Source organism: Schistocerca nitens, chromosome 2 (assembly GCF_023898315.1).
Source record: "Schistocerca nitens isolate TAMUIC-IGC-003100 chromosome 2, iqSchNite1.1, whole genome shotgun sequence".
Classification (NCBI taxonomy): Eukaryota; Metazoa; Arthropoda; class Insecta; order Orthoptera; family Acrididae; genus Schistocerca; species Schistocerca nitens.
The window spans coordinates 400,201,868-400,216,626 of record NC_064615.1 but is presented as its reverse complement, the minus strand read 5'-3'; the positions used below and the strand labels follow the sequence as shown (position 1 = coordinate 400,216,626).

The following is a 14,759-nucleotide window of genomic DNA, read 5'->3' as shown; positions in this document are numbered from 1 at the left end:
GTTGCGGCACTGGCAGGGACCGGTCCCATCCTTAACACGCACTCTCTTAGATATCCTCCGACCAGCTTCTCTCGATCCACCGATCAATGTGACACCTATTTCTCCATTATTGTACCACGTCGCCAATTGTTTCATAGAACTCAGCTACGTTAGGGCCGATCTTCCAGTCACCCGTCCTCCCCGTACAAAAGATTATTATCGTTTGTTTATGCTGTCCAACCCTTGCCACCCCATGGTGCAACAGCATCCTGATATTAACTGGCGAACGGTTTGGGGGTGTGTGTTCAAAAATGGCTCTGAGCACTATGGGACTCAACTGCTGTGGTTATCAGTCCCCTAGAACTTAGAACTACTTAAACCTAACCTAAGGACATCACACACATCCATGCCCGAGGCAGGATTCGAACCTGCGACCGTAGCAGTCCCACGGTTCCGGACTGCGCGCCTAGAACCGCGAGACCACCGCGGCCGGCGGGGGTGTGTGTGCATGAACCCTTTTTACCGTCGTCTGTGTCTGCACTCTGGTATGTTTTAGTCTATGGAAAATTCCCGACTAATAGTCGACTTTATTCCATAGAACTGGCCACCTCCCCACTCTGCCCTGACTGTCAGCTCGAAGACACCGACGAGCACTGTCTTACGTGCCCCCTGAAACAAACCCTCCGGCTCCTCATCCCACGAATCGTGGGCTTTTACCTCCGTGCCCCGCCAATGTCGGTAACCCCAGATTTCCTGTTGTTGCCCCAGACATTTCACTACCCTCTTGCTAAAAACCATATCCTAATCTCGTTTCGAGGATAGGCTTTAGAATACCTGTTTCAGAGTGGTCCGCATACAGTCCTTGACTTCTGGTACAAAGTTGTGACCGCGCATAGCATCCTCACCTGAAAACCATCTTCCCGACAAACTTTTGCCGGTTATCTCCGCAGCGTCTTCCTAGACCCCCCTCAAAGTTCGGTTGTGCCATGCCTAACTGTCACATGATGCAACACCCTTATCCACGTTCTCATGCATCGACCAAAAAACAAATAAAAAAGGAAGAAGACAGAATATGTTATATTTTGTTGTATTGAATGTTTTTTAATATTTTTTTGTTGAACTAACAGTCATTTGTATATGTTTAAATGGTACCTTGAAGAACTCTTGCATAGTGAATATACATGTACTTTTAGTTTGTTCAATAAAGATTATTAAAAAAAAGTGGTCAGCGCGACGGACTGTCAATCCTAGGGGCCCGGGTTCGATTCCCGGCTGGGTCGGAGATTTTCTCCTCTCAGGGACTGGGTGTTGTGTTGTCTTAATCATCATCATTTCATCCCCATCGACGCGAGAGTCGCCGCAGTGGCGTCAAATCGAAAGACTTGCACCAGGCGAACGGTCTACCCGGCGGGAGGCCCTCGTCACACGACATTTTTTTACACTTCTATCGAAAGCATTTTAAGCTCGTTGGATTTTATTATTGTATGGTTTTGCATGTCTACATTTCCCACGTGAGGGCTTGGTAAGAAGACATCCTGTATTTACGATTTACGACCGTCATATGAGCGGTGGACGGATTGTCAGCGGTACTCTTTTCCGCTTTTCAACCAAGTGAATTCAACAGAAATGATAATGAGAAACAGAAACAAATTTTGAGGATATTTTGTTTTCTAAATGCCGACGGGCTTGTCGCTATGGTAACACCGGTTCAAGTCAGATCACCGAAGTTAAGCGCTGTAGGGCTGGGCTAGCACTTGGATAGGTGAACGTCCGGTCTGCCGAGCGCTGTTGGCAGGCGGGGTTCACTCGGCCCTTGTGAGGCAAACTGAGGAGCCACTTGACTGAGAATTAGCTGTTCTGTTCTCGTAAACTGACATACGGTAGGGAGAGCGGTGTACGGATCACATGCCCCTCGCCGTGCGGGATTAGCCGAGCGGTCTGGGGCCCTGCTGTCATGGACTGTGCGGCTGGTCCCGGCGGAGGTTCGATTCCTCCCTCGGGCATGGGTGTGTGCGCGCGCGCGCGCGCGCGCGCGCGCGTGTGTGTGTGTGTGTGTGTGTGTGTGTGTGTGTGTGTGTGTGTGTGTGTGTGTGTTTGTCCTTAGGATAATTTAGGCTAAGTAGTATGTAAGCTTAGGGACTGATCACCTTAGCAGTTAATTCCCATAGGATTTCACACATATTTGAAGCCGCGCGGGATTTGCCGAGCGGTCTAGGGCGCAGCAGTCATGGACTGTGCGGCTGGTCCCGGCGGAGGTTTGAGTCCTCCCTCGGGCATGGGTGTATGTGTTTGTCCTTAGGATAATTTAGGTTAAGTAGTGTGTAAGCTTAGGGACTGATGACCTTCGCAGTTAAGTCCCATAAGATTTCACACACATTTTTGAACATTCCCCTCCATATCCGCATCCAGTGACGCCTGTGGGCTGAGAATGACATGGTGGCCGATCATTACCGTTGGGCCTTCCAAGGCCTATTCGAACGGAGTTTAGAGAGGAGAGTTTGTTTTTTAATTGAAAAACCAAAGTCGAACAGCTAAAAAATAAAAATACATACATTGCGAAAATATATCGCAGGAAGGTTGAATTCTTCCGATAAAAACACCGAAGCACTGCTCTTCGACTTACAATCTGATGGACCTGCACTAGGGTGAGAAGTATTGCTGGAGGAGAGAATATTTTTCTTAGTGTTGAGGGGTGTGGGTGGAAATATAGGGATCTGTTACGTGGGAAAACTATGGAGGCAGGAGTTGTGATGGATGTGGGAAACACAGTTGGTGGGAAAGACAGAGGGTGAGGAGTTGTATGTTGTGTGGGTAGGACAATTGTTACAAGAGGAAAGGCATGGGACTGGATGAAGGGGGGAAAAGGAAGAGGAGCCCTGATGTGGATAAGGATAGTTGGGGAAGAGTTAAAGTGGTGAAAGAGATAAACGTCAGGTCGTATCTTATTGTTTGAGAGACGGAGATGGTTATGTTGCTTTGGGATAGGATATTGAGTGTGTGTAGGTGTAGGGGCGGAGGGCTGCGTTTGTGAAAGAATGGCGTTTTATCTACACACCTTTGGCCCGAAAGCCAATGATCGTGCCCTTTTGGATGTCTGATAAGTCGCTCCTATCCCGCGTTAGGACGAATGAACTGTTTCCCGCATACACGCGGCAGCTGTATTTACCGTCCACTACTGATTCTGCCACTTACCTTCTGAGAGTCGATATTTCACGTTGACGTCGTCCATAGGCGGTCGTCACTTTAATATGACTGCACTGTTTATAAAATGTTCATATCCACATGTTTTTGCGATGGCGCATGTGTTCCCCAAGTGTGACGTAGTTTAACTGTTTAAGATCCAAAAGATTTTTGGAGGGAAATAATTTTCTTCGAAATAAGCGGTTAGCTATGCTGCAAAGAGCATTGTGCACGGTTCGAAACAAATTTCTGTACGAGGGAAACAGAGAAATTTGAACCACGCTGGAAAAATTCCATTGAACTTAACAAAAACTATGTGGGTGAAATCTTTTTGCGCGTCATGCTACTTACTATATTTGAAGATATCAGCAAACCCTCGGAGGTTTCCAAACTCCTACACGTCTAAGACCACGTTACGCTGACAAGTCAACTCTGAAAATGTGTCCAGACTGTTCCTGCTTTCCTTGAAGTCTTGTCGGAGCGGTTGTATCTCAAAAGCCCGCAGAGAGTGTGGTCTCGCTGGAGTGCATTCAAGACATAACGGGTGTCTCGAAGGACGCGGCCGCTGATTGTCGCCTCTTGAGGAGCCCCTTTGTGTGGCCAGGCTTCAGACTTCAGGCTCCAGGCTTCTCCTTGCCACCGTGTAGTGATGAAAATCGGTACCACGTAACGACATGCCACCTGAGGCATTCTTGGGACTGAGGCACCGAAGAGAGTAGAAATCTTTCCGTTGCCATATGATTGGACGAAATTCTTCTGAGCCATTGAAAATTTGACTATAATAGCGATAACTTGCTTGGTTTATAATAATTGGCTTACAATAGTTGCCTTATTACACTGGTGCCCAAAATTAAAGCAACAAACGGAAATTTTGCAAGGTTGCGTTTATTTTGCCTCGAAACAGTACAAACAGGTGATAGTAAAGTAGAAACATTGTAAAGAATGCAGAACGTAAACAACTGCAACATAACGGTAGACAAAACTGTTCTTCATTTTTTCCAGCTTAACGGATTTGGACACACATTCTGGCAACTGGTTAATGTGCTCAGTATGGGATGTGACCACCTCTGCAATACAGGCCTGATAAAGACGGGGCATGCTGTGAATGATGTCACCAGTCTCATGTTGAGGCAGTAACTCCCGTTCTTCCTGCTGAGCTGCTCGCAAATCTTGGAGAGTGGTTGGTGGATGCTGACGTGATGCAACCCGTGTCCCTGGTGCATACCAGGCATACTCTGTGGCAGTGTTTTCCAACCTGTGGATCGCGCCCCCCTGTGGGGTCGCAGAGCCTTGCCCAGGGGTCGCGGTCGCAGGAGAAAGCAGCTGCAGCATGGCTGGTAACGTATGTTCCATGACGAGCGTCTCCTACGGTATAAATGTCACACGGAAGTGACAAAGTTTTGTGAAAGCACCTTGCGAATTCGCTCGAGTTCAGATCTGGTACCTATTGATAATAATAAATACGAATTAAATTTAAACCTGTTGAAGAGTTCAAATACGCAAACACTTGCAGCAGTGAGAGGCAACACGATATCCATCGATCTCTTCCCACTTCTGCGGAATGGAACTAGGGTGGCGAGAGTCACTAAGTCCTGTACAGGTAGTATTTACCTCACCTCGACGCCTCTACCGCGGCAAATAATATAATTACAAATGGCTGGCTCTGAGCACTATGGGACTTAACATTTTAGGTCATCAGTCCCCTAGAACTTAGAACTACTTAAACCTACCTAACCTAAGGACATCACACACGTCCATGCCCGAGGCAGGATTCGAACCTGCGACCGTGGCAGTCCCGCGGTTCCGGACTGAAGCGCCGAGAACCGCACGGCCACCGCGGCCGGCAATATAATTACATCTCTGCCCGCAGAGCACTGTGACATCTTTTCACATTGCACTTGATTTCTCGATCAGTACAGTATCAATAGAAAGAAAATTAAAAACGTTGCCTTTGAAATCGCTGACATAATTTTGCTATGGTTCTGGGGGTCACCATAGTGTTTTTAGTTGGAAAGTGGTCGCATATTCGAAAAGGTCGAAAAACACTGCTCTATGGGATACAAATCGGGAGAGCGGGCAGACCACGCCATGCATGCAATATCTTCCGTTTCCAAGAAAACATCAATCATCTGCTCTCTATGAGGGCGAGCATTATCGTCGATCGTTACGAAGTCTGGGCCCACTGCAACTCGCAACAGCCACACATGAGTTCCCAAAATCTCTTCACGATATCTGTCAACAGATAAGCCTTGCTGAGTCACACACACAATTTCATGATGAGACATTAGAGTGGTACAGTAGCCCCTGCCCACGCCTTTAGGGATCCTTCTCGATATCAGTCTCTTTCCACAATGTTTCGGTCCCGAAATTCTGTTCCACGTTCCCTCCATATATGAATCCGCCGAGAGTCACTCACCAGACCAAATCGGGACTCATCTCTGAAAAGAACATTGACCAACTGTTCGATCGTCCAGATGATGTGTTGACGACTCCACTCTAGGCGTTCCCTTCTGTGAATACGCGTCAGAGGTACACATACAGCAGGTCTCCGACAGTAAAGTCCACTGTGTCGAAACTTTCTGTACACCGTTTGTCTCGATACAACACGTCCAGTGGATGCCGCGAGGTCAGATGCCAGTTGTCGTGCAGTGGTGAAGCGGTACTGTCGTGCCCTTGTAACCAATTAACGATCCTCTCTTTCGGATGTCACACATGCTCGGTCCTGCGCTTGTCTCTGAGATACAGTTTCGGTCTGTATAAACTGTCGCCACATACGAGAAGCCATAGAACGATTCACATAAAGCCATCGGCCCATACCAATTTGCGGCTGTCCTGCTTTCAGTCTTCCTATGGCCGTCCACAGCAGAGATTCTGGTAGGCGTCTTCTCTGTGCCATACTGCACCTTCTGTCACTGTGTACACATCGACTGTGGATGTGGGACTAGCTGGAAAACATTACCCCGTTTGATAGGCGCCCTGACGTCATCGTTGGCTTGGTTGTCCGTTGACCGGAATGCCATCTTCCGTGTAGAATAAGATTGTACGGACGTCTGTTGACAGTTCGTATGATTAAATCGTGAATTAGACACAGAACGGGGGAAAAGCGGTTTGTTGCTTCAATTTTGGACACCAGGGCTGTTCAAGAATTTTGGGAAAGAGTATCTCATCTGCAGTTAATGAGATCGTTTATAGAACAGTAGTGCGGCCAATCCTTGTGTACTGCTCCGTTGTTTGGGATCCTCACCAGGTCGTATAAGAGGAAGACAGCGATGCAGTTCAGAGCCACTCTGCCACATTTATTATCGGTAGGTTCGATAAACACGAGGGTATTACGGAGATGTTTAGTGGACTCGAATAGGAATCGCTGGAAGGAAGACAACTAACTTGTTAATGAAAATGTTCGAATACTAAACCACAAATTACCATCATTCATGAAAACAGCAATTACCTACTACGATGGCGTTCATAGCAATTACATTTCAGTTACTTTAAATCATGGCTTATAGATTTGTTTCACCGTATCACTTAATGGTTGTTGCTTGTTGTTGCAAAGAAGTGATACAATACGTAATAATGATGTACTTCAATGGTGTTTACTAAACGTGTCATATTTCGGCGCTGCAATTCGTTTGCGTCATCTGAACTAGTAGATAGTTTAATGGTTGACAAATAGGAGCTGTTTTTCCTTTTAGAGTGATAGGAGACATTAGTTGGAGCTGTTACGGAGAGAGAAGACAGATGGAAAAGGTACCTGTCATTTTTTGGACGTTTTGGTATGGAAGGTCGTTTACAGAGCGAAGGGAGATTGAATTTAGGTTGTGGTGGTCATGTTGTTAAAAGGTTTGTTTTTGTAGGGGCGACCGTATTAATCAGAGGTTCACCAGCCTGAAAATGCTGTCGAGGACTGCCAAGGACAGTAAAGGATACAACGCTCTTTGATGGCCGACATCTGATGCTATATTCTCGAAGCGCCGCACCTTTATTACAGCTGTCTTTCTCTCTTCCAATAAGAGGGTGATACCATTTAGATATAATACAGATTTCATGAGGGCAACCACAAACGTTTGTGGTGTAAACAGCTCGTCAAAGTGAACGTCTATAGAGAGGCGCCTTTATGTACAATGAACAGCAAGTGCAATATCTGATGAAAAGTATCCGGAATCTATTGTGAAGATTAATATGGGCTGCGTCCAACTTCTGCTTTTGTGACGGCTTCAACTCTGCCGTTGTCAAAATTTCTAGTTGGTGGCAGCTTGTTCTAAGTGTAGAAAAATGTAGGGTAATGCAAATGAAAAGGAAAAACAGCCCTGTATTTTTCTAACACAGCGTTGGCGGTGTGCTGCTTGACAGAGTCACGACGATTAAATATCCCGGCGTAAAGTTGCAAAGCGATATGAACTGAAACGAATACTTGAGGTCGGTCAGTAGACGAGAAGGCGAACGGTAGACCGGTTTATTTCGAGAATTTTAGGAAAGAGTATCTCACATACAGTTAATGAGATCGTGTGTAGATCACTAGTGCAACCAATCCTTGACTACTGCTCGAAGGTTTGAGATTCCCATTAGATGTTCGAAGGTCGGCTGCTAGATTTGTTCGATCAACATACGAGTGTTACGAAGATGCTTCGTGAACTAAAGTGTGAATACCTGGAGGGAAGACGTCGTTCTATTCGCGGAAAGCAATTTAGAGAATCGGCGTCTGAAGCTGACTGCAGGAGGATTCTACCACCGCCAACGTACATTTCGAGTAAGGACCAAGAAGATAAGAGAAATTAGGCCTCGTAAGGAGGCATATAGATCTTCGTTTTTCCGTCGGCCTACTTGTGAGTGGAGCACGAAAGGAACTGACTAATACTGGTACAAAGTATCCACTGAGCACCATACAGTGACTCACGAGGTACGTAGATGTAGGCACTTTCAGTGTCGTGTCTCAGTGTATGTGGGGAATGGCACCTCATTCTTCCTCAAGAGCCGAAACCAGAGAAGGCAGTGATGTTGGAACGTAGGGTCTGGAGCGAAGTCGACTTTCTGACTCATACCAAAAGTTTCAAGTCGGGACACAGGGTGGGCATTCCATTTTAGGAATGTTATTGTCCTCAGTTGATGCATTATGAGAGAATTCACTGTCGTGCTGATACAAATAGCCATTGCCTCCGAACTGTTCCTGTGCTGTAGACTCTACGCAGTGCTGCAATATGAGTTCATACCCTTACACATTCAGCGTAAGAGACGCAGTAGGGGAATCACGTCCTGATCATGAAAAACACCCCCATATATAAAACTCAGTACTTAACTGTTGATAATACGCATGATGGCAAGTAACGTTATCCAGGCTTTCACCAAACCAAATCCTTCAATCGGATTGCCATAGGGTTTGAATCGTTTCCAGCCATCCAATGTCCAATGGCCTCGCTCTTTACACCTCCTCAAGAGACTCTTAGCATTGACTACAGAAATATGTGACTTATAAAGAGCCGCTCTACCAATGTACTCAATTCGTTTTAACTGCCTACTCAAAGTCATTGTTCTAACTGGACTGCTTGTAGCATTTTGGAACTTACCAGTGATTCCTTCCTTTGATTCGATGCGATTTTTTACAAGACCCCTTCGCAATGCTCGACGGTTGCTGCCCGTCACTACACGAGTTCTGCCTGGTCTTATTTTAGCTGTAATGATCCCGTAGAGTTTCCGCTTCGCAAACATCTCAACGACAGTCTACATGGGCAGCTCTAGAAAGGTTGAAACGTCCCGGGTGGACGTTTATACAGGTGACATCCAAAAGAGAGTGGACGTTTGAAGCCACTGAGATCTTCGGAACCACCCACTCTGTTGTTATGGCTTCCCTACTGTCCACATAATACTCCCTGCCTCCTTTTATAGTGGTAGGTCCTCCTTTCGTGACATCTGGTGGTCAGTTCTGCATTAAATAGGATTTTCGGGATACTTTTGATCAGATATTGTAAATGGAGGTCTGTTCTCTTCACGGAATACTACTGGTGATATTTTAAACTTTCCAAATCACTACTTTAGACCATAAAGGAGTCGTCATAAGTAGGTATGCTTCCGCAACAAATAGTTTCGTGCACGGAATGGCCAGCTAGATCTTCCGACCTTGGCGGGACGTAAGTGTTTTGGATGTTGCCGTTGATGTTTCACCTGTTGAAGCTAGTGTGGACTTTCGACTGTCCAATAGCGCATGTTATGCAAATTTACATTAGCAAAAATGGTGCAAATGGCTCTGAGCACTATGGGACATAACATCTGAGGTCATCAGTCCCCTAGAACTTAGAGCTACTTAAACCTAACTAACCTAAGGATACCACACACATCGATGACGAAGCAGGATTCGAAACTGCGACCGTAGACGAAAGAACTCGTGGGAATTGTACGATGTTTGCGTGAAACTGCTGGGGTAGAAAATCAGTACGGGAACCACTTTTTCAAGGTTGTGAGTATGTTGTTAACATTAATAATGCATGTTTATAGGCATACTATGATTGATGTGTAATTTTTACAAGTGAACTTATCTTTGCTGTATACTACTAAAGTATTGGATACATTTAAATTCTCTTTAAATTTGTAGTGAAACGCTTTACTCCTCCCAATAGCAATCCATACTTACGATATTATCAATTTAGCATATATCTGATATCGTCACCTATGCCATAGCCGTCGAAAAAAAGTATCGACACCCACTCGTGACAATAATACACTCCTGGAAATTGAAATAAGAACACCGTGAATTCATTGTCCCAGGAAGGGGAAACTTTATTGACACATTCCTGGGGTCAGATACATCACATGATCACACTGACAGAACCACAGGCACATAGACACAGGCAACAGAGCATGCACAATGTCGGCACTAGTACAGTGTATATCCACCTTTCGCAGCAATGCAGGCTGCTATTCTCCCATGGAGACGATCGTAGAGATGCTGGATGTAGTCCTGTGGAACGGCTTGCCATGCCATTTCCACCTGGCGCCTCAGTTGGACCAGCGTTCGTGCTGGACGTGCAGACCGCGTGAGACGACGCTTCATCCAGTCCCAAACATGCTCAGTGGGGGACAGATCCGGAGATCGTGCTGGCCAGGGTAGTTGACTTACACCTTCTAGAGCACGTTGGGTGGCACGGGATACATGCGGACGTGCATTGTCCTGTTGGAACAGCAAGTTCCCTTGCCGGTCTAGGAATGGTAGAACGATGGGTTCGATGACGATTTGGATGTACCGTGCACTATTCAGAGTCCCCTCGACGATCACCAGTGGTGTACGGCCAGTGTAGGAGATCGCTCCCCACACCATGATGCCGGGTGTTGGATCTGTGTGCCTCGGTCGTATGCAGTCCTGATTGTGGCGCTCACCTGCACGGCGCCAAACACGCATACGACCATCATTGGCACCAAGGCAGAAGCGACTCTCATTGCTGAAGACGACACGTCTCCATTCGTCCCTCCATTTACGCCTGTCGCGACACCACTGGAAGCGGGCTGCACGATGTTGGGGCGTGAGCGGAAGACGGCCTAACGGTGTGCGGGACCGTAGCCCAGCTTCATGGAGACGGTTGCGAATGGTCCTCGCCGATACCCCAGGAGCAACAGTGTCCCTAATTTGCTGGGAAGTGGCGGTGCGGTCCCCTACGGCACTGCGTAGGATCCTACGGTCTTGGCGTGCATCCGTGCGTCGCTGCGGTCCGGTCCCAGGTCGACGGGCACGTGCACCTTCCGCCGACCACTGGCGACAACATCGATGTACTGTGGAGACCTCACGCCCCACGTGTTGAGCAATTCGGCGGTACGTCCACCCGGCCTCCCGCATGCCCACTATACGCCCTCGCTCAAAGTCCGTCAACTGCACATACGGTTCACGTCCACGCTGTCGCGGCATGCTACCAGTGTTAAAGACTGCGATGGAGCTCCGTATGCCACGGCAAACTGGCTGACACTGACGGCGGCGGTGCACAAATGCTGCGCAGCTAGCGCCATTCGACGGCCAACACCGCGGTTCCTGGTGTGTCCGCTGTGCCGTGCGTGTGATCATTGCTTGTACAGCCCTCTCGCAGTGTCCGGAGCAAGTATGGTGGGTCTGACACACCGGTGTCAATGTGTTCTTTTTTCCATTTCCAGGAGTGTATAACAACGTCGCTAACCACATGCACCCTCCTCTACACATAATAAAAAGACGACCGGTGTATACATGTACATATAGAGAAGCAAAAGGAAACTGACAAATTCACTTCATATTAAACGTTATAAATTCTAAAATGAACTGCTTTGGGTAAGTTTTAGCAGAATCTACACATTACTATAATTATATCGTAATTTTTGTGATTGGGTTGTGGAAACCAGAGTATTACAATCAAAATTTGAAGTCGAGGTAGTTGATGTATCATAGCAAACGCCATCAGTACAACAAATTAAAGTTTTTGATAAAATTTTAACATTGTGGAGAAAATTTGAGTTTGCTGGACTACATGGTTTGCCTGGTGGTAACAGATACGATAATTGGCTCCACAATTACTGTAACCGTGGCTAGACCTTTGGGTGACTGACCTTGACCTTGGCGGGCACGGAGACGGAGGGCAGGCTGGTGGCGTTGGTGGTGGTGGAGTTGGCGGGCGGGTACCACAGGCGGCACCACACGCGCTCCGGGCCGCGCGTCTTGGTGGCGCCGATGACGCGCACCACGCGCTCGTCCCGCGCGTCGTAGAACGCCGAGAACACGAAGAACTTGTACCTGCCAGACACACAGACATACATACACCATCACTGGTGCTCTGCTCCCTAGCCCAAGCTGCAGATCACTCGATAATTTCTGTGTACCCTCTACTACAAAGCAATAGCTAGTGTCCAATGAAGTATAACTTTCTTGTTATCAATAAACAGTAGCTTAAAACCTTAAGTCTGGACTCTGCAGGTTGTTGGAATAATGTAACAGTCATACTTCACGTTCTTAAATGAGTTTATGGTTACAATCTGATTTAATACAGGACGTATACAATAAATGAGTAAAGGAATATCATTCGAATATTCAGTGACTACCGTCAAGTGAAGCTGATGGACAGCCAATTCAGTTTCTTTAGTAAATCACACAAAATCATAATACAACATCACGATCATATTAGCACTCGTCTTTATTGCTTTTTATACTCACAAACTGATATTGTTGTGGTCCTCAGTCCAAAGACTGATTCAATGCAGCTCTCCATGCTACTCCATCCTGTTCAAGCCTCTTCATCTCCGAGTAACTAGTGAAACCTACGTACTTCTGAATCTGCTTAGTGTATACACCCAGTAGCATCCCTCTGTGATTTTTACCCTCCACGCTTCACTCCAGCACTAAATTGGTGATCCCTTGATGCCTCAGAACGTGCCCTACCAACCGATCCCTTCTTCTAGTCAAGTTGTGCCTCAAATTCCACTTTCCGCCATTTCTATTCAGGAGGAGGAGGAGGATATTGTTGTTTAACGTCCCGTCGACAACGAGGTCATTAGAGACGGAGCACAAGCTCGGATTAGGGAAGGATGGGGAAGGAAGTCGGCCGTGCCCTTTCAAAGGAACCATCCCGGCATTTGCCTGGAGTGATCTAGGGAAATCACGGAAAACGTAAATCAGGATGGCCGTACGCGGGATTGAACCGTCGTCCTCCCGAATGCGAGTCCAGTGTGCTAACCACTGCACCACCTCGCTCGGTAATTCTATTCAGTAGCTCCTCATTAATTACATCACCCACCCATCTTATCTTCAGAAGTCTTCCGTAGCACCACATTTCAAAAGCTTGTATTCTCTTCTTTTCTATACGGTTTATCGTTCACGTTCCACTTCCATACATGGCTACACTCCGTACCAATACTTTCAGAAAAAAAACTTCCTGACACTTAAATCTATACTCGATATTAACAAATTTCTCTTCTTCAGAAACCCTTTCCTTGCCATTGCCCGTCTACGTTTTATATTCTCTCTACTTCGACTATCATAATTTGGTTTGCTGCCCAAATATCAAAACTCATTTACTACTTTAAGTGTCTCATTTCCTAGTCCAATTCCCTCGGCATCACCTGACTTAACTCGACTACATTCCATTAGCCTCGTTTTGTTTTTGTTGTTGTTCATCTTATATCCTCCTTTCAAGACACTGTCCATTCCGTTCAGCTACTGTTCCAAGTCCTTTGCTATCTCTGACGGAATGACAATGTGATCGCCAGACCTAAAAGTTTCCATTTCTTCTACCTGGTTTTTAATTCCACTCCAGATTTTTCTTTTGTTTCCTTTATTGCTTGCTCAATATACAGTTTGAACAAAATAAAAGATAGGCTGCAGCCCCGTGCAACCCCTCTCTCAATCCGTGCTTCCCCTTCGTGCCCCTCGACTGTCATCTGGTCTCTCTAGAAATCGTGAATACCCTTTCGATCCCTGAATTTTATCCCTGCCATTTTCAAAATATGAGAGAGAGAGTGTTCCAATCAACATTATCAAAAGCCTTCTCTACGTCTACAAATGCTATAAACTTAGGTTTGCCTTTCCTTGACCTATCATCAATGATAACTCGTAGGATACTTATTGCCTCGGGTGTTCCTACATTTGTATGTAGATTTAATTTCAGCTTACGTCAACCTCACAAGTCACAGTAAAAGGATATTGATAGAAATTAACTCGTTGTGGAAGTGTTCGCACTTAGGAATATTTGCACTGTATACCGATGTCCTTTTAATGTGATTTACAATGATGGCTTAAGCCAAAACGCATTAGAGCTGTACAGTTTATGAACACAAGAAACGTCGAAATCACGACTTTATATCAGTTTAATTTCCACTGTTTCAAGGTTTCGTAACATTGTTACATGTTTATAAGAATGTTGATAACCCTATTACCAGTTAATGGGCTGTTAGAATTTTCACTTAGTCTGTACTCACTTTCTTTTTCACTGTTTAGATTTTTGGTGTACCACTCGGTGTTACGTGAGAAGCTATTTCTCGTACGTTTTTTGATGTGCCTCCTAGTTATAAGAATTAATGGAATGCATATGACATTTATGAATTTTGCTTATTGTAATGGAACAAGATTTTTGCTGATAGTACACTAAGTAGCATATAGCTACCTATCTTTCATGCCATCGGAAAGACAGTAATGAATTTAGTGGCAGTAAGCGGGTAGCTTGCTGGTGCTGTATCTAATACGAGCTCTTATACACTCCGCAAATCACCTTACGTTGCGTGGCGTACTTGTATGGACAGACAGTACGCGCTTCAGTCTTGATGGTTACTTGTGCTCTTGGTGCTGCTCGGTACCGGGGCAGGGGCATGGGCAGGGAAAAACTCATGAGCGAGACGACTCGAACATACTCACCGAGTGCGGTGTCAGCACATTGGAGTCGCATTCAGGAGGACGACGGTTCAAACCCGCTTCCGATCATCTAGATTTAGGGTTCCGGTGACTTCCCGAAATCTCTCCAAATAAATGCCGGAATGGTTCCTTTGAAAGGGCGCGCCTGATTCCCCTCTTCATCCTTTATACAATCCGAGCTTGTGCTCCGTCCCTAATGACCTCGATGTCGACGGGACGTCAAACCCACCTTTCCTTTTTTTCCTTTGAACCTGCT

At 46.2% G+C, this 14,759-nt stretch overlaps 1 protein-coding gene across 1 annotated transcript in view; it reads right to left on the bottom strand.

Moving 5' to 3' along the window:
• Nucleotides 1-14,759, bottom strand: part of LOC126235049 (uncharacterized) — a 127,421-nt gene that overhangs the window by 95,360 nt on the left and 17,302 nt on the right. Inside the window, exon 3 of the mRNA XM_049943785.1 lies at nucleotides 11,713-11,896. Coding sequence (XP_049799742.1) covers nucleotides 11,713-11,896 — 184 coding nt within the window. The remainder of the gene's footprint in view (nucleotides 1-11,712; nucleotides 11,897-14,759) is intronic.